Source organism: Micropterus salmoides, unplaced genomic scaffold, assembly GCF_014851395.1.
Source record: "Micropterus salmoides isolate LMB-PRFRI ecotype aquatic unplaced genomic scaffold, ASM1485139v1 Ms_hic_scaffold_15, whole genome shotgun sequence".
NCBI classification, from domain to species: domain Eukaryota; kingdom Metazoa; phylum Chordata; class Actinopteri; order Centrarchiformes; family Centrarchidae; genus Micropterus; species Micropterus salmoides.
The window spans coordinates 16,996,628-17,015,623 of NW_024040596.1; the positions used below are offsets into that span (position 1 = coordinate 16,996,628).

General features: G+C 44.2%; 1 protein-coding gene across 4 annotated transcripts in view; it reads left to right on the forward strand.

Annotated features, from left to right (window-relative positions):
- bcl9 (BCL9 transcription coactivator) overlaps positions 1-18,670 on the forward strand; it is a 30,469-nt gene extending 11,799 nt beyond the window's left edge. For 3 of the 4 annotated variants that reach the window (XM_038720671.1, XM_038720670.1, XM_038720672.1), the window contains exons 3-10: positions 5,945-6,423; positions 10,262-10,575; positions 11,715-11,822; positions 11,968-12,154; positions 12,905-13,001; positions 13,108-15,286; positions 15,832-16,104; positions 16,253-17,292. In XM_038720671.1, coding sequence (XP_038576599.1) covers positions 6,137-6,423; positions 10,262-10,575; positions 11,715-11,822; positions 11,968-12,154; positions 12,905-13,001; positions 13,108-15,286; positions 15,832-16,104; positions 16,253-17,292 — 4,485 coding nt within the window. In that variant the 5' untranslated portion in view covers positions 5,945-6,136. Of the gene's footprint in view, positions 1-5,944; positions 6,424-10,261; positions 10,576-11,714; positions 11,823-11,967; positions 12,155-12,904; positions 13,002-13,107; positions 15,287-15,831; positions 16,105-16,252 lie in introns of those variants that run through there. The other variant, XM_038720673.1, reaches the window with a different exon arrangement.
- The last annotated feature ends 326 nt before the right edge of the window (positions 18,671-18,996 follow it).

The following is an 18,996-nucleotide window of genomic DNA, read 5'->3' on the forward strand; positions in this document are numbered from 1 at the left end:
TTGCTCAGCAAGGGGTATTGTGGGATGTCCAACAGATCTTTGCTTGGAGGACAGTAGGAGTCTTGCTTTGCTGTACTTAAGTTAGAGTTAATGATGTTTGTTCTGTCTGCAGTTAGTTACTGCTTCACTAGCAGCCAGGTAGGTATGTGTAGGAACTAGGTGAAGTAAGGAAACTGGTTATGTACAAGGAAATACTGAGCTGATTACTTCACTTAAGACTGCAGAATAACTGCCAGATTGATATCATCATATTAGCCTTTCAGTGATATATTTTAGTATAAATGAACTGATGAAAATGTTAGAAAAAGTATTTCAGTATTGGTGTAAGTTTAATGGTAAGTTAGTTAAAGCTAGCCTATGACAGCATTCTTGCACATTAGGTTTTGTATAAGGTGCATCTGATTGAAAAACCCTTTGTGAAAGAACATAAATAAATCGACGCACTGTCGCTCACTTCACCCTCATCAGGTAAAAGTCATATCCTAACAGGTGAAACTGAAAGTAAACACACCGTATTACCTCGCTGGTAGACTTGACTGTTGTTTCCTGTTTTTGGTCCCATTGTACTTGCTTTCAAAACACTGATGATGGCATTTAAGTATTGACTTGGGAGGTGTTTTGAGTATGTAATGTAGGAGTATGATGTGCCATCAATCCGTAATTACCACCTGCTACTGCTTTTAAGATTTATTCCATTCTTTTGAAAGCAATTTTTTAAGTAATTTAACTTAAAATGCATTTTCATTAAGGATTTTAAGGCATAGTTTGAGCCTTTCTATTAGAAAATCATTCCTATCATATTCTAAACTCCTGTTTTCTTTGCGATTTTGTTGCAAATCTTTGACTTGAGACTTCATATGTATGGTAATTTGGATGAATTCGGATGTCCATGTAAGTTGAGGCCTTGTGTAAAGTGATATGTGTATATAAGTGAAAATATTTTCTGTTTGAGAGAGCTGGCTGCTGCTTCTTCAGACTGCATGGTTCCCTGCTGGTGGCTGTGTGTTTTTGTATATTCGTGCAGAAAACTGTGAGAAGGGGTGGAAATAATGTTTCTGATATTGCCCTAAACAAATAATGGACTAAAGAAATTCTTGAGATGGAGGCCGAGAGAGCGTGTAGGGGAGCTAGAGAGGGAGAGAGAGAGCGAAATACTCCATTGTGACTGAACTGCAAAATGGGATTTGCATAAATAAGGCTGAAACATCAGCAAGGCCTTTTACAGCCAAAAGCAGTGCTGAGATGAGGGAAGACAGTTGGTGCGTGTGTGTTTGCACTTGTGTGTTTTTCCCCTTTCTTTTTAAAAATAAAGGGGATTGTTGTGTTAAAAATTTAAGCCTTTGGACTAGGTTGGCTGTAAGGTCAAGGTACCTCTCTCCTCTTGCCCCCACCCCCCCCAACACACACACACACACACACACACACACACACACACACACACACACACACAGTGGATACTCCACTGTTATAAAGCCTCCCATTTCCCCTTCAGAAGAATTTGGGTGACGTAGCGGGGAAGGGTCTACTCTCTACACTGCGCTCAGAATACTGTTACATAAGCATGAAATGAAATGCTCCCTTTTAGTGCCACCCGCATTTGAAAACCCAAACCTAATTGAATTGAACTATTTTCTGCCCTCTTTTCATGTGGAACCTCATATTTATATCAGAGGCAAAAAGCTCATTTTTAGAGCCTCATTATACCGTTTTCCCATTAACTTGCATGCACTGCAGCTCCTCGTGTGTGCTGTGATAGACAGTTCAGCATCTACACTGGCGATAGAGGAAGAGAAATCTCTGTGATTACCTCCACGTTGCTTTGTTGTGTGTGCGTGCAGCTGGCATTGGCGTGCATGCCTGATGTGTGTTTGTGTGTCAGTGTATTCCTTATGACAGTCATGTCAGCAAGCTCCCCAATTAGTGTCTCGTTAGCATGCAATTGGAGGGAACAGGTGATTGACAGGTCCTGCTGTTTATGTCTGTATGCGTGCTCCTACTCACATTACACATTTGTGTATGATTGGGGTTTAGGTTTAGATAACGCCCCTTGAGGGCATGCATACTAGTTAGGGCTGAATGAGGTAGGAGGCTGTTTTCTTTTTTTGATATAGTAAAATGAGATCTCTTCGAGGCCCCTGTGGTAGATCGTCCTGTCAGGACAGCACATTCACTGCCCATCCACATCCAACCACAGCAGCCCAGAAACTCACCGAAGCTGTAGAGTGTGAATCTATGATTGCCCACGTGTTCCTGCTTGACACCGGCTGTTACAATAATTATTAAGTCTATTATTATTATTATTATATATATTCAAATCCTTATTATTGCTAAAAATTTCCATGTGGGACTTATGTTGTGCTACTGTGTGTTCTCTTTCCTTCCTCTCTCACTCTACCCAAGCGGTCGAGGGAGTTGGCTGCCCACCCTAAGTCTAGGTTCTAGGTGCTTGCTCATGGTGGGAATTGTTGGGTGTCTGTAAATAATATTAAAAACAGTACGGTCTAGACCAGCTCTATATCAAAAGTGCCCTGAGTTAACTTTTGTTATGATTTAGTGCTATTGAAACAAAATTCCAACATTCACACCCACTTCAAGCAGCTTTTGGCCAGGTGTGTGGTGCTGAGAATGTAAGCAGGATTTGAATGTCTCTCTCAAGCTTGCCCAACTACTTTCACTAAACGAGTGAAACACTATGAATGCATTTGAGGAAAAAACTGTCTGGAAGTGCGCGTCCTTATCCCCATATTTGGGTGATTATGTAAATGATTTGCCATTTGAAATAGCTGTTCTGTCTTTTTTGTCCTTAGATTTGTTCAGACAATATGTTGTATGAACTAGTTTGGACATGTGCCCTGGCCTTTTATTTAGCACCCAAACTTACTGAGGTCTCATTTAAAAAAGCACTTGTGCTGCGGCACTGAACTATTAGTTGTTCTGGAGGGAAGTATGCACTTAAAATGTTTTGCTGCAGAGACTGAAAGCATTTATTGTAAGTCGCATTGGACAAAATAATCTGCCAAATGAATGTAATGTATGATTAGGATTTCTGTATGTCATTCAATCCTCACTTCTCAGATGTGTCTTGTAAGGTATTAGGAGTTTTGTGCACACTGTCCGTTTTTGCTTCCCTGTCTTTGGCATTGTCTTTCATGCTTTAATCCAAACTCTGCCCTAACAAAACCCCAACTCTAACAACTACTAATCTAAAAAACTAAATAACAAATTTTTTTTAAATTAATTAAAGTTAAATGCATTCATTTGGTGCAAAATTAAGAGGCTATCTATGAAGAACTTTGCACTCTTGTAAACAATGTTGTACTCTAGTAAAGTATTTGATCATAAACCCATTGTATAGCTATAAATGGTGATGAAACGGCAACAAAAATTCAACAATCATTTGTTTTTCCAGCAACCCTAAATCAAATAATAGAAAATAGAATAAGTTATTTCCCTAACATTTTATTGTTGTTTGCTTTTAATAGACACATGTAATATGTTTTATACTTTCTGTGAATATAATCCAATTAATCTTATTGACATACTGTATAAACACATTATTTTGAAAACTGGACGTTGTCACATGTGTATCCTTGCGCTAAATTCATCAAACCCGACCCAATTTAATAAATTATGTTGTATGTGGTTCTCATCATGTAATATGAAGACTTGACAGCCTCTCTTCAGACTCTCATGACAGGATAAAGTCGCTAACCTGCCTGTCAGCTCGCACTGGTCCGTTTCAGTAAAGGCTTTAATATGTGCGCACTCCAGATTTAGGTGCGGCTAGCTTAATCGCCTTCTCACAAACGAGTGACACTTAAGATACCTTAAAAGAAAAGTGGTTGTCTCGAGTAAGATGCCAAAGTGTGTGAGCGTGCGAGGTTAGAGCAGCGCCCACAAAACACAACGTTAGAGGTCTATAATGATATGTGTAAAAATATTTTTGGTTAATTTTGAAACTATGGCGGAGCAAATTAGACTGTGGCTGGCCGCCATGGTCTTGTTAATTAATGGGAAACACTGTGTGTAATTATTTAGACACAAAATTTAAACTGAATGTTTATACTAGGTCCACAGTTTGAACAAAAGCTCTTGTGTGAATTGTGTGTATATTTTTACATGCTGCACATCACTGCTGCAGAATTACTTGCGTAGAATTGTGTGTTGCAGTCCTTATTTCCAAAGTTATGTATCAAACTTTATTGTGTCACAAAATAGAAATATGTAATTTCCACTTAGAATAGAGGTCTTTAAAGCAGTTCTGGAGTTCACTGGAAGTCACTAGTTCAGCAATCAATTATCAGCCTCCACTCCTGGGTAAAAAAGTGTATTATTTATCTTTAGTCTAATCACTGTATTTTGTGTACACATTGCTCCTCTGTGCTTCCTCTTCTCTGTCCCTGTGGAGGAGCCAGCCTCTGCTCGTGTGCAGTTGTGATCTGTGGCCCTGATAGTTGTAAATCACTTCTGCTGTAGACCAGCGAGAGACTAGTGTTGCTGCTGTAGCAGGAGTCTGTGTATTTGTCTGTTTCCCAGTGACACCCCCCTCCCTTAAACCATCCTCCCCCAAACACTCCACCTCCTTCTCACCAGGGGAACTCTGGAGCCAGTTACAATGTTGAGTGTTTTGGAAGAGCTCCTAAATATTTTCAGGATGACAATGTAATCTGACTGACTGGGCCGCTTTCTCTCACACGGGATTCTCATGTCTCAATTCTCGTGCTCACTTGCAAACAGAAACACACAGTTGGTTGGTGTGGACCACAATACTACCTCTCTCTTTTGACCACCACACCACACTGTTGGTGTGGTGTGGTGGTCAGCACAGTGCTGATATTTATATAGTTAACGCCAGATCTTTACAGTATCAAAGACTAACTACCTGATTTATTTATTTATTTATTTATTTTTTAGGCAAATACCAGTATTGATATTTGAGAGTTTAAAATTCTGTTAATGATATTGACCAATAGTCATCTTTTTACATGAAAGCATAACAAAGGATCCTTTTTTTTTTTGTTGCAAAACTGCGAGAGCGGGACAGTTGAAACGTAAATTTGAGAAATTAAACTTGTCAGTGCTCTCTGGTGGGCAAACTATGTAATGGGTACTCTGTTTCTAGTTGAAATCAAACAATTTCTTGTGATTTATGGGTCGACATATTCACTGTTCTTATCTAAAATGAGCTATTTTGGCCAGTTTATTGGTCTAGCTCCACGAAAGGCTCAATTAAGGATTGAAAGGTGGCTGTTGTAACTTGGCATTATGTTACAACAGTGGTTCGCTAACTTTTTCACATTAAGGAACTATAAAGTGACACAAATTAGTCCCAGGACCCCCATCTGACAGGGTTTTGGCTTTTAGATGTTTTATTACAGAATGTGTAAGAAACCCATGGCCAAGGTGCCCTACATCCTGTCATTATGTTACTCATGGATTGAAATATATTGAAAATAAATGATTCACCTTTTTACTGAGTACCCCCAGGAACCCACTTAAGAACCACAGGGGGTATGCAGACCCCACTTTGAGAACTACTCTGTTACAAACACTCATGTTTGTGCCATAAAATGGTTCAATACACTGTTTCTGTTTCTTCCATTAGCTGCTGACTTTGGTCACTTGTCATATTGAGCACACAGATTAACACTGTAGATGTATATTATACTGCAGGAGAGTTTTCTGTGAGCACTTAAATATATACTGAGAAAACTTGTTACCATATGCTTTTTACACAGCAGACATTTTACTTGTCATAGCACGAATCCATTCCCACTGACATAAATTAAAACCAATCAAAGCTATTGAAAGAGTAAATGACCAACTTTTAACAGCCACATTTTAAACTTGCAATAGTAGATTGATAATGAGAAGATTTTGGGTTGAGTGTCAATTTAAGTTCCAGTTTTAACTGTCCCTTTTCCTCTCTCTTCTCTCTCAACAGTGTGCCCAAGGGCCGTTGAAAGCCCCCTTCGGGGAGTTTCATAAATACACACTGAACAAGAAAAGACTGTTGGACTATTGTTGTTGTTTTTACACACTTTCTCACACCCTCACACACACACACACACACACACACACACACACACACACGTGCACACACACACACACCCACACAGACAAGGACGTAGAGAGAATGTTGGAGGTCCAAGAGGAGAGGCCAGCGGCGGCAGGTACAGCAGCGACACATTTCAACAAGAAGGAGCGAGGAAAGAAAGATCGGGAGGAGGCCAAGGACGGTCGGGGAAACCTCTCGAACATCGGGAATCCTGTTCCTGGCTCCAGGAACGTGCGTGCAAAAGCACCACTCTCACACACAGGCAGTCCTCACCAGCTCATCACTCCACCCTGTTCTGTAGTCCTGGGAGCCCCATCAATGCACTCCAATAGGCTAAAGAACTCCCCGTCCACCAACACACAGAGGTGAGTGGACGCCCACACTGACAACCTGTGGGGCTATTGCTGTGATATGTGGTGCTGTGATGGTAATAATAAGCAAGCAGAAGTCCAATTCCAACTACGCCATGTTAAACAGATATTTTATTTTTTTTTTATGGCAGCACAGCAATGTTGTGACACTAAATCAAGTTTTTACGTGTTGTTGTTATGTGCTACTAACAGCTGATGACTGAAGTACTTAGTCGTGCCTTCCCACATCAGTAACTTATAAACAGGTTTTGCTGGGAAAGCACAAGCCTCTGTCCAGTCCATAAGCCTGTTTCAAGTTATTTGAAAAAAAAATCATCACACAATATCAAATGAATAAACATTAGCTGCCTGTTTATAAACAGTTGGGAAGAGAGAACAGATACAAACACTCAACCCTCTGTTCAAGACGGAACGAAGTGAGAAAAAACAGGTCTCTCTGTAAAAACAAACACACTGAAGCTACTTGAAAAATGTATGGACCCATTTTCTGTAAGAATCTAATATTTTATGCAGCAGTACATATGACAATTTCAGCAGTCTCTTAGTTGATTGGTTGCATAAGGATCAGTGCATCCCTCATCCGAGCATTTGGTATGTTGTGAAACTCTCATATCTTACCAGTTGCAAGGTGCATAATGTGCTGAGTTTTGAATTTTGAAAAAGCTGATCAGGAGCAAGTATACAGAAAACTTTAGCCACAGCCCTTAAACAGCAATTTTGTTGTCATACTTTATTAATCCCTGTGGGGAAATGTGACCCATCCCAAATATTTAAGAACACTGAGCAACTATTTCTATAGCCAGTGGCATGGTCTGTGGCAGAAGGCTTTATATTACTTAACACATGTTTTCTTAATGTGCAGGGAAATCAGATGATCTAGAGGAAACCCATGTCAATTTGAAGAGAACATGCGATCTCCATACACAAAAGGCCAAGGCTGTGACCTTATTGATTTTAAGTTGTCAGTGTTACTGTATTGCTATGGTGCAGCCATGGCAAGTTGTTACCAAGTGTTGTGTAGTAGTGATCAGTAGTGAAACTGAGTCCTGGCAATGTGATTAATTGGACACAAACGTGAGCATGTCACTTTGGCCTTATCCATGCTGTGGCCTTATCGATGTGTGGGGCAGGTGTAATGCAGATCTAAGATCAGCTCTATTATTTTACCTGAAAGGTCTTGATGTGTGATCCAGAGCTGTTCTAGGGTCAGGGAGTACACTGAGCTTGGAAGTTTTCCCTGCTGACTCATGGTTCTGGAGCCTCTGGAAACGGCTGTCTGCACTGCCAAAATTCTGGCTTTGCCTTCTTTTTCTACTAGCTGTGTGTCTGTGTATGTACATAAATTGTGCTAGGCTGCGGCTGTGCTTTTTGGACATGTTGGCATTTGTTTCATGCTACATGTACAAGTGTGTGTGTGTGTGACGGAGAGAGAGACAGAGAAAAAGATTAGGGTGTGGTAAGGCAATTGTCTGCCAGTTGGATGTGTCCTGCTTGCCTGAACTGAACTGCTCTCATAACTAGAAAGCAGCAGTCATTTGGAGATGGCCTATGTCTCTACAGTCTGTTTTCTTCAAGTTTATCTGTGCGCATGGAATTCCCAATACCGGCAATCTAATCTGGTGTTCATAGACATGCGTACACTGCTGGATGCCATAATGACACTGTGTTTAGCAGTTGCAAAAGGGAAAAAAAACAGGGCAAAAGAAAAATTATGTTTTCCTGTCGGTCTTCTCCTGGTCTGGGTATCACAGTAGGGAACATGGGTGCCCAATTCCAGAGCATGATTACTGGGTAACCGAACTTCAAGCCCCAGGCTTTTGCTTAATATACCCATTTTATCTTTTTCTATCTTTATCTAAGTATCTTTCATAGGTGAAAAGAAGGTGACAAATACACACTCACCGGCCACTTTATTAGGTACACCTTGCTAGTACTGGGTTGGACCCCCTTTTGCCTTCAGAACTGCCTTAATTCTTTGTGGCATACTTTCAACAAGGTGTTGGAAACATTCCTCAGAGACTTCCATCCATATTGACATGATAGCATCAGGCAGTTGCTGCAGATTTGTCAGCTGCACATCCATGATGCGAATCTCCCGTTCCACCACATCCCAAAGGTTCTCTATTGGCTTGAGATCTGGTGACTGTGGAGGCCACTGGAGTTCAGTGAACTCATTGTCATGTTCTAGAAACCAGTTTGAGATGATTTGAGCTGTGTGACATGGTGCATTATCCTGCTGGAAGTAGCCATCAGAAGATGCACTGGTACACTGTGGTCAAAAGAGATGGACATGGTCAGCAATAATACTCAGAAAGGCTGTTGCATTTAAACAATGTTCACCTGGTACCAAGGGGCCCAAAGTGTGCCAAGAAAATACCCCCTACACCACCACCACCACCTTGGTTGTAATGAGTTGTTATTTGAGTTACTGTTGCCTTTCTTTCATTTCGGACCAGTCTGCCCATTCTCCTCTGACCTCAAGGCATTATGTCCACACAACTGGCGGTCACTGGATATTTTCTCTTTTTTGGACCATTCTCTGTAAACCCTAGAGATGGTTGTGTGTGAAAATCACATCAGTTCTTCAGTTTCTGAAATACTCAGACCAGCCTGTCTGGCACCAACGACCATGCCACCTTCAAAGTCACTTAAATCGCCTTTCTTCCCCATTCTGATGCTCGGTTTGAACTTCAGCAAGTTGTCTTGACCACGTCTACATGCCGAAAATGCATTGAGTTGCTGCCATGTGAATTGGCTGATTAGCTATTTGTGTTATGTATATATTTATATACTGAACAAAATTATAAACATAACACTTTAGTTTTTGCCCCCATTCACCATGAGCTGAAGTCAAAGATCTAAGACTTTCTCTATGTACACAAAAGGTCTATTTCTCTCAAATATCCAGGGAGTCCAGGGGGGTCCGGAAACCAGTCAGTATCTGATGTCGCTGTCTGCACTCTGCCCTGTACAGTGAAAACCAGGATTCATCCATGAAAAGAACACCTCTCCACAGTGCCAGACGCCATCAAATGTGAAATGACATTTGCCCACTCATGTCAGTTACGACGACGAACTGCAGTCAGGTCAAGACCCAGATGAGGACGACAAGCTTGCAGATAAGCTTCCCTGAGACGGTTCCTGACAGTTTGCACAGAAATTCTTTGGTTAGACAACGTGGTCTGCGGTTGTGAGGCTGGTTGGATGTATTGCCAAATTCTCTGAAACGCCTTTGGAGATGGCTTATGGTAGAGAAACAATTCACGGCCAACAGCTTTGCTGGACATTCCTGCAGTCAGCATGCCAATTGCACGCTCCCTCAAAACTTGAGACATCTGTGGCATTGTGCTGTGTGATGGAACTGCACATTTTCAAGTGGCCTTTTATTGTGGCCAGCTTAAGGCACACCTGTGCAATATCCATGCTGTCTGATCTGCATCTTGATATGCCACACCTGTGAGGTGGATGGATTATCTCGGCAAAGGAGAAGTGCTCACTAACACAGATTTTGACAGATTTATGAATAATATTTGAGAGAAATAGACCTTTTGTGTACATAGAGAAAGTCTTCGATCTTTGAGTTCAGCTCATGATGAATGGGGGCAAAAACAAAAGTGTTGCGTTTATAATTTTGTTCAGTGTATGAAGACAAAACACAAATAAATTTGGAAGTCCGCAGAATTTGTTTTTGCATCAGATACTCAATCAAATAGACAATTATAATCAGTTGTTTTGCACCGTTTTGATAAAATAGAAAATGTATTTTGTTCTTCTCTTAATGCCCATTGTAAATGTATTAGTTATGCCGGTGTTATTTTTTTCTTTCTGTCAGCCCTAAACCTAAGACGGAGGCCATGGTACGCTCACCTCCCGTCATGTCCCCCTCCACTGCCACCCAGATGGACTCTAAAATGCCCAATCAGGGTAAACCGGGGAGCACGGGCAGCCAATCTCAGCCCTCTCCCTGTGACCCCAAGACCCTGGGTGCTAAAGGAGCTCCGAATGTGGCAGGGGGCATGGGACTGAAGAATGGCCAGGGCCTGACCTCTGGCCCAAGTTCCAAGGTTAAAGTCAAAAGGGAAAGAAGCACCTCAGTGGAGTCGTTTGAACAGCCAGAGAGCGGCACACCCACTAGTGAGGAAAAAGGTAAGTAGCCAGTACTCATTATTATCAGACCACCAAATGTCTAGGGCTGGCCCAAAGGAGAGCAGACAGAATGAGCGCTATTGAAGAGTTATGCGTGATCACTTTTAACTTTTATTATAGACCACTACATTTCAATTCGTTCTTCAATCGGCCTAATATAATGATTTAAATGTGTTCATTATGTTGTTGTTAGTATGTTGTAGCCTACAGTTTAGGCTACTGATTAATTTAATTTCCTTTTTTTGATCTGTAATGGAATTAAGCAATTGTAAAATCAGTAAACCCCATAACTGCCAGACTGCCATTGTCATCATTCAGTTTCACGTGTTCTCACAAAGCTGAGGGCTTCATTTTGCTTTCCCTTTGACGTGAACTGGAGCATTACGTTCACTGATGTGAGCGGAGGTCAGGCGCGCAAAAAAACCCCTCAACATTTGTAGCTCAAAATTAAAAATCTAATGTGTACCCAACAATTGAATATTTGAATATTCAGGTCCAGCCCTACTAATATCCAGCAAGTAGCTGGGGTCAGAAATGGTCAAATATTCTTTGCGAAGTGATACAGTCTACCTGGAGGTGTGTCGGAATTTAAATTTGAGACTATTTTACATGTTGTTTTTTATTCTCACCGGAAAATGAAAAAAAAACAAAAAAAATGTATCCCCAGAATGATAAAATAGTTGAACCTTAGGTAGGTGGGAAAGGTGCTCGGATTTCTGGATGTTTTTAGGAGAATAATTAATAGCTTTCCTTTAAACATACCAAAGGTAAATCTGTTTGTAAGGAAATGATATGAACTGCTCAGCTTGTTCCTATGCATCTGGTAGTACTACCCATGTCATTTCCTGTAGTGGCAGTTTTATTATAATTATTCAGCACTGATTATTGGAGGAAATGGCACAAATTCTCCCTGATTATAGCCCATGGTTGGTTTCTTGTTTCTTTTATCCTGTACCACTGCATACCTTTATTTGGAAAAATGCTGTACATATAGTTATTTATTTCTTCTTGGGTATACAACACTATCTGACCAAGAATATACTTTGGCGTCCCTCATTGTCACTTGCACAGATAAACCCAAGCTCACTGATAGATGGATGGATGGGTGGGTGGGTGGGTGTGTGTGTGTGTCTTTACAGATAGCAGCAGGGTGAAGAGGATGTGTGTGGCAGAGAGGAGGCAGCCGTACAGTGGAGCTGACTGGTGCTCTGGGGGAGAAAGCGATGAAGATGACAAAGGATTCTTCAGTAAGTGTGTTAACGTGTGCATCCAAGCATGCATTCAGTCCCTCTCCTGATCAACTTGCCTTGTGACAGCTTTTCCACAGAACTACATTGCCTATAAGCCTGTACTGGTCCTAAAGCCGTGGTCTTGCCTGTTGTCTCCCTGTAGACTGTAACTCCAGTGACGTGAAAACCCAGGACTCCGTCACACATTCTACCTCCAATGCCGGACTCAGTCGCTCCTCCACACCCTCCCACAATACACTGGGAGGCCAGGGCTCCACAACAGAACCTGCTAGTGGCCAGAAACCAGGCTCAAAACTTGTTTATGTCTTCACCACGGAGATGGCCAACAAGTAAGGAAGCTGAGTGTTGCCATTTGTGTCTGTTGCAGCTTGTATCCTCCATACTGTCAAGCCATAATTTGACATCCAGATTTTGAATCTTCAGTATATATTTCGAACATGTATGGTAGTTTTTGCACTGTTATGATTAGAGTTAAAACCCATCGCTACACTTTTTAAATATGAACGTGTTTATACAGGCTAATTAAATTATCATCTCAATGCTTAGACCTTTTTTTCACATAAGCAAAACATAGACCCACAGCAAAACCCTTTGTGGAATTGCAGTTCAAAATTAAATGGAATTACTAACAATGTCAATTGCCTGAAGGATATCTCTATGCCCCTGTCATCTGTGGTGGTTGTTGTCTTTGATGTTTGTTGTTTGTTTCAGCTATTTGTGTGTATGGCACTAAGATACTTGCTTCCCACCCCTTCCTTCCACCAACTTTCCTAGCCTAAATCCTTTGTGTGTATCTGCACAAGCATGTGTGTTTCTCAGTGGGAGCATTCGCTTGGCTGAGGTTAACACTCTGTTGGGAATTGGAGATCAAAGATGTTGATGCTCAGTGGAAGGTGTGTGTGTGTGCGCAAAGGTTTGCTTAGTCTGTTGACCTTGGATTTACCTTCATGGTCCCACCTAGTACTCATCCACCCGGCTCACCATCTCTCAAATGCGCGCACACACACACACACACACACCACACACACACTTATTGTGTCTGATGACTGATATCGGACTGTCTGCCTTCTTGTCCTCAGGGCAGCTGATGCAGTTCTGACTGGCCATACAGAAAACATCATTGCCTTCCACATGAAAAACATCTCCAACAGCAAGGACAAAGCTCACCTCCTCCTGGTAAAAACACAATTTTTTTTTTTATCGCACACACATCCTTTCATACACCAACATTTTGCATAGGAGTGTCATAACTTGATCCTATTTCTGTCCCCATCTTTTGAAGAACAACGCAGCAAGCACCCTCCGAAATGACTCCAAGCCTCCCCAGCAACCCCCGTCCCATGCTCAAGATCAGAGCCACCAGCCTGGATCCAAGCCGTCCTTACCTGGCATGGCAGAGCCAGCTCCACCCCAGCCTTCAAACCAAGGGAGCCAATCTGGTGTTCTTCCACAGGAAGGGTCATCCTCGGCAGGCATGGAATCCAAAAATCTTCCTGGCAGTAGCCCCAGTAACAATCCCGCCCCAGTTGACCAGGCCCCTGTCACCCAACCTGAGGCAGGCCTCAACCCTCCAACAGCAGGTGAAGGAGGGCATGGTGGAGGCTCTGGTGGAGCTGGTCTGACACCTCAGCAGCAGCAGCAACAGCAGCAGCTGGCCCAGGAGCTATTGAACATGGAGGCCAACACAGAGGGTCTGTCCCAAGAACAGCTGGAGCATCGCCAGCGCTCCCTTCAGACCTTGCGAGATATTCAGCGCATGCTTTTCCCTGATGACCGGGATGCCCCACCAACGGGACCCTCACAGTCCCATGGTGGACCCCATGATGGAGGCCCTGATGGTGCACCCCGTAGGCCTGAGCAGGGACCCCTACAGGCTATGATGGCACAGTCTCAGAGCCTTGGGCCGCCAGGTGGGCCAGGAGGACCTCGTCCACAAGGTCCCCCCTTTGGCCCACCCCATGGTCCCAGGGACATGCCCCCGTTTCCACAAGATGAATTGGGGGCACACATGGGGGGTCCAGGAGGCTGTGGAGATGGAGATCAGATGACCCCAGAACAAGTGGCTTGGTTGAAGCTACAGCAGGAGTTTTATGAAGAGAAGAGGAAGAAACAGGAAATGCAACACCGGCCACTTCCTCCAGATATGATGATGCACCCCCATGGTCCACGTGGCATGATGCGAGGGCCCCCGCCTCCCTACCAGATGGGACCAGGAGAGATGTGGGGAGGACCAGGTGGTCCACCTGAACACTACCAGGAACGTATGGGCATGGGCCCTGGCCCCAGGGGTATGCCTCCACATATGCAGAGGATGCCTGGCTTCTCTGGTATGATGAATCCTGAGATGGAGGGACCCCCAAGGCCTGGAATGGGCTGGCCTGATGACATGCCTCCCCGGATGGGAGATGCACGAGGTTTCCCTGGAGGGCCTGGTGGAATGTTTGCTGGTCCAGGGGGTCGTGGTGAGCGTTTCCCAAATCCCCAGTCAGTCCAAGAAGCAATGTTCCACCAAGGTATGGGTGGTGAGAAGGGCCTCCCTCCTGGGATGATGATGGACATGCAAAGGATGATGGGGCACCAAAGAGGTGGAATGGAACCTGGTAATGGCATGGGTATATTTCCCAGAATTCCCAGTGATGGTCCTATGAGTCCATCCTCTAGGCTTCAGGGAATGGGGGGCAGGGAAATGGGGCCTGAGTTTGGCATGGGGCCTGGACCAGGGCCAGGACCTCATATGCACCCTTCCAAGCTACGAGATCCCTCCATGAATATGAGTCCTGATGAGATGATGAGAATGAGGGGAGGTGGAGGACCTCCAATGGAGAACATGGGTCCTCAAGGGAGGCCTATGCAGGGTCCTCCCTTCCCTGAGCAGACACAGCCAGGAGACTTTCCTATGGGGCCTGGGCGGCCGTTCCCAGGGGGTCCTGGAGGAATGAGAGGTCCACATGCAGACCAAGCCTTTGGTCCAGAGCACAGATCTACACCAACAGGAGGTAATGGCCGTATTAACCACCTCCCCTCTGCTGGTGGCCCTTCACAAGGTCAGAGGGGCCGCAAGCCGGCAGATCTGAATGTCCAAGCGGGAGGGGGGAACTCTCCCAGTGTCAACCCACTTAAGTCCCCACCTCTGAGGCAAGTACAGTCCCCCATGATGGGCTCTCCCTCTGGAAACCTTAAATCCCCTCAGACACCGTCCCAGCTGGCTGGCATGCTCACTGGTCCCACAGGCCCCAGTGTCCCTCCAGCTCCTCCAACATCAGCACCAATGAAGTCCCCCCACTCCATGATGGGATCAGCTGGTGCCTCTCCCGTTCATATGAGGTCTCCTTCTCTTCCTAACCCCTCACCAGGATGGGCTTCCTCACCAAAACCACCCATGCAGAGTCCTGGAGTACCACCTCAGGGTGGAAAGCCTCCTCTCAGTATCACCTCACCAAACATGATGGGCATGGAGCAAGGTATGTATGACAATATATTTCCTCCCTTTTCTGTGTTCATCAGCAACTCTGTCTCTACTTGTTCTTAATATATTAAGTTAATATTTAATTCCCCTTCTACTTTCAGTGCATCTTTATTAAATTCCATACTGTTAATTTTGGGATTTCTTATTTGAATAATTTGGTGTTGAATTTAATTGTATTGCATTTTTAGTCACTGGTCTCTGGATTGTTAATACCACATGTAAAATATCTGACTCAGACTATGACCTGGGCCTTTGAAATCAGAATTGGTCTAAAAAACTGACAATAAAATGGACATGGAGGCTATCTTTCAAGTGCATCAAGTTAACACATCTGTATGAGGGGTGGGGTTGGGTGGGATATGGTCCAGTGGCTCCCTCTTGTGGCCACATAATTTAGATCTTACTGAGCCTTGAGTACCACACACTAATGCTAATATAATCAAAGATAAAAAACAATCTGCCCGAGAATGAAAAGTCTGAACTCTTAATTTTTATCATCTCTTTGTCATGTCCTCTCTTTCTCATCATGTCGTCCTTTAGGTGGTAACGGTCCTCCCTCAGCCCCTCCTTCATCAGGGGCTCCATCTGGCTCCATGTCCCTCCCAGGCAACGTCCCGTCTGGCAGTCCGTACACCATACCCCCTGAGCCAACTCTATCCCAGAACCCTCTCTCCATCATGATGTCACGCATGTCCAAGTTTGCAATGCCCAGCTCCACCCCACTCTACCATGATGCCATAAAGACTGTTGCCAGCTCTGATGACGACTCGCCCCCGGCTCGGTCTCCTAACCTGCCATCAGTGAACAATAATGGTAAGACATCTGAAATATCCATTGTTTGTTGTTTAATTTGTAGTTTCACTTCCACCCACCTTGGGCCAAATTTATGCTAATCTTCCTTTGATCTCCTTCACAACAGCTTGAACTGAATATATAAACTTTTTTTGTTTTGCATGTACAGGTATGGCAATGAATCACCAAGGCAATCCACGAATGATGGGACCTGGAAACACTGGACCCATGTCTGCCCTCAGCCCTCTGGGTATGAATCCAATGGGATCCCAGCCCCTCTCCCATGGCATGCCCCCACAGATGCCCTCCCCCAATGCCCCTAATATGGGCCCGGGCATGATGCCTCATGGCATGATGATACCACCAAATCCCCAAGACCCTGGTATGGGAAACCCTCAAATGATGCCCCAGGGACGCATGGGTTACCCTCACCGAAGCCAGGCATACCCCCTCACCCAGTCCCCCTCCCAGCAAGGCCCTTTCTCCCCACACAACGGTCCTGGTCCCCAAGGTTTCCCTGGCCACCCCATGGGCTTCCAGGGGGAAGGAGGGCCTATGGGAGGACGGATGGGGAACATGCCTCATGGGGGAGGGGGTGATGGGGTCATGTGCAAACCCAATAATCCAGGAGGGCCAGAGTTCAACAACATGCAAGGCGGATTCAGTGATGCAGACCTTCATGAGGTGATGCGACCGGGAGCATCTGGTATTCCTGAGTTTGACCTGTCCAGGATAATCCCATCAGAGAAGCCCAGCCAGACTCTGTCTTACTTCCCCCGAGGTGGAGGAGACAACCCTGGGGGAAAACCACCACACCCCTCTGGCTTCCCCATGCAAGGCATGATGGGCGAGGGTCCACCGAGGATGGGGATGTCCATGCAGGGGATGGGGGGGATGCCAGGGGGGCCTGGTGGGGGAATGGGTCCCCAGGACATGCCAATGGGCAACCCTGGTCACAACTCGATGCGGCCACCAGGATTCATGGGTCAAGGCATGATGGGCCCCCAGCACCGGATGATGTCCCCAGGGGGTCCGGGAGGGATGATGCAGGGGAGACAAATGGCCCACCCAGGCCCTGGCGGCTCACCTAACATGATGATGTCACTGCAGGGCATGGGTGGCCCCCCACAGCAGACAATGATGATGGGGGGTCAGATGAGGCCACGTGATATGGACATGGGGTTCAGTCCGGGCCCTGGAATGTTCTAATCGAACAGAAACCTTGTATCTAGAATGTTCTTGGACAGTACGCAAGGGTGGAGTAAAGGTGGCATATGGAGAGTGTTCAGAAAACTCTGATGGACTCAAGTAAAGGAAGTATAATACAAGAGAGGGTGTTCCCAGAAATTAACAGAATGGAGCTAACCAGTCACCTAGTAATGTCCTGTGGGAACTATTCCAATGGAGACTCGGGACAGGCCCAGATTGGAGTACTTTTGCCACAAGAACATTTAATTTTGACTCATGAACTTCAGAATGTATGGGATTGTTGTGCATCAATTTCGCAAAACTGTTCGTGTTTTTTGATTATCTGACTATAAAGATGACTTCACCATCAAAGAGGAATCAACCTTACAAGTCAGCGTGGAGATGCTACAGTATATGTCTACTTTTTTCAAATTTAAAAAACAAATTTGTCATGACAGTCGTATGGAACAAGAGAAAGGAATAAGAATTTGTGCTTTGTGAAGACTTTAGTGGAACTCCATCTTGTCTCTCGCTCCATTGTTTTGACTGTTTCTGTACAGTATATACGTGTGAGTGCGTGTGTGTGCTTGACAGACTGTATGTTTGTGTGGTATGTATGTATGTGTCTGTATGTATAGGCATTCTATCAGTGACCTCTCAACTCCTCTTACCCAACTTTCATTGGGGGAGGAATGCCCCCTAAAAATACTGTACTGTTTACCATTGGTGGGCTATTCGAATTTTAGTCTATTTTAATTTCCTTTGTAACTCCAGTGTATAACAAACCAAACTATGACCTCATTAAGATAATAGTATTATTAAAAAAGCACAAACATGGACCGTCTGCAGAAAGCGTCTTCTTTCTCTATTTTTACCATTGAGTGTAAACACACTAAGTGTGAGGATCCTGGCAGCTTTGCAGCACAATGATAATCCCCAGTCCATTTCAAGTTGTGGATGACATTTGACTTGATGCTCCAAAACTTTCAGGACTCAACTTTCGCCAGCGTGAATAATACTGCTAATACCCAGATGTGCTATGTGTGTTCTTCTTGTTCCTGTTTTGTTTTGACTCTTGTTGACTCTGGGTAATAATCATTCCCACAGCAATAATCCCCCAATGGTCAGCAGAATGGGACAGGAGTGGCTAAATGCCACAGCAGGTATGCCAGGTATTATAGAACTAGAGCTAGGTAGATCTGGTTAAAATTTAGAAAGGCAGGTGTGGTGTCCAGAGTGAGACACAGAAATGTAAACACGTACTGCTTACCATCCAGTTGACTTCCTCTCTTTTCTCTATTGTATAAGCTTGTCATGTGTTTCTCCATTGGCTTTGGTGCAGAATAGCCTACCAGGCCTGTGGTGATGGACTACAAATAAAAGATATTGTTTTGGTATATACATGTTGTCTATGGAGTGTGTGTGCGCACGCGTGTGTATGTGTCCACATGGCTCCCGACTATTGACAGCTAGTCAGTTATGTGGACCATTCACACATCAACCGAGCTTAAACACATTCAGCTAGAACAATGGGAGCAAGTTCTACCTAGAATCAGCATTGACATTTTATCAGGAGGTACTTACTGAGAGCTATTTTCAGAGGACACCACACTTCCAAAATAGATGCAAACATGTTGATGCATTTGAACTCTACTGAACTAGTTGTGCTTTTGTAAGCTGTGTTTCGAAGTTTTCCTTGGCTGGTTGAATAGCACAGAGCCCCTT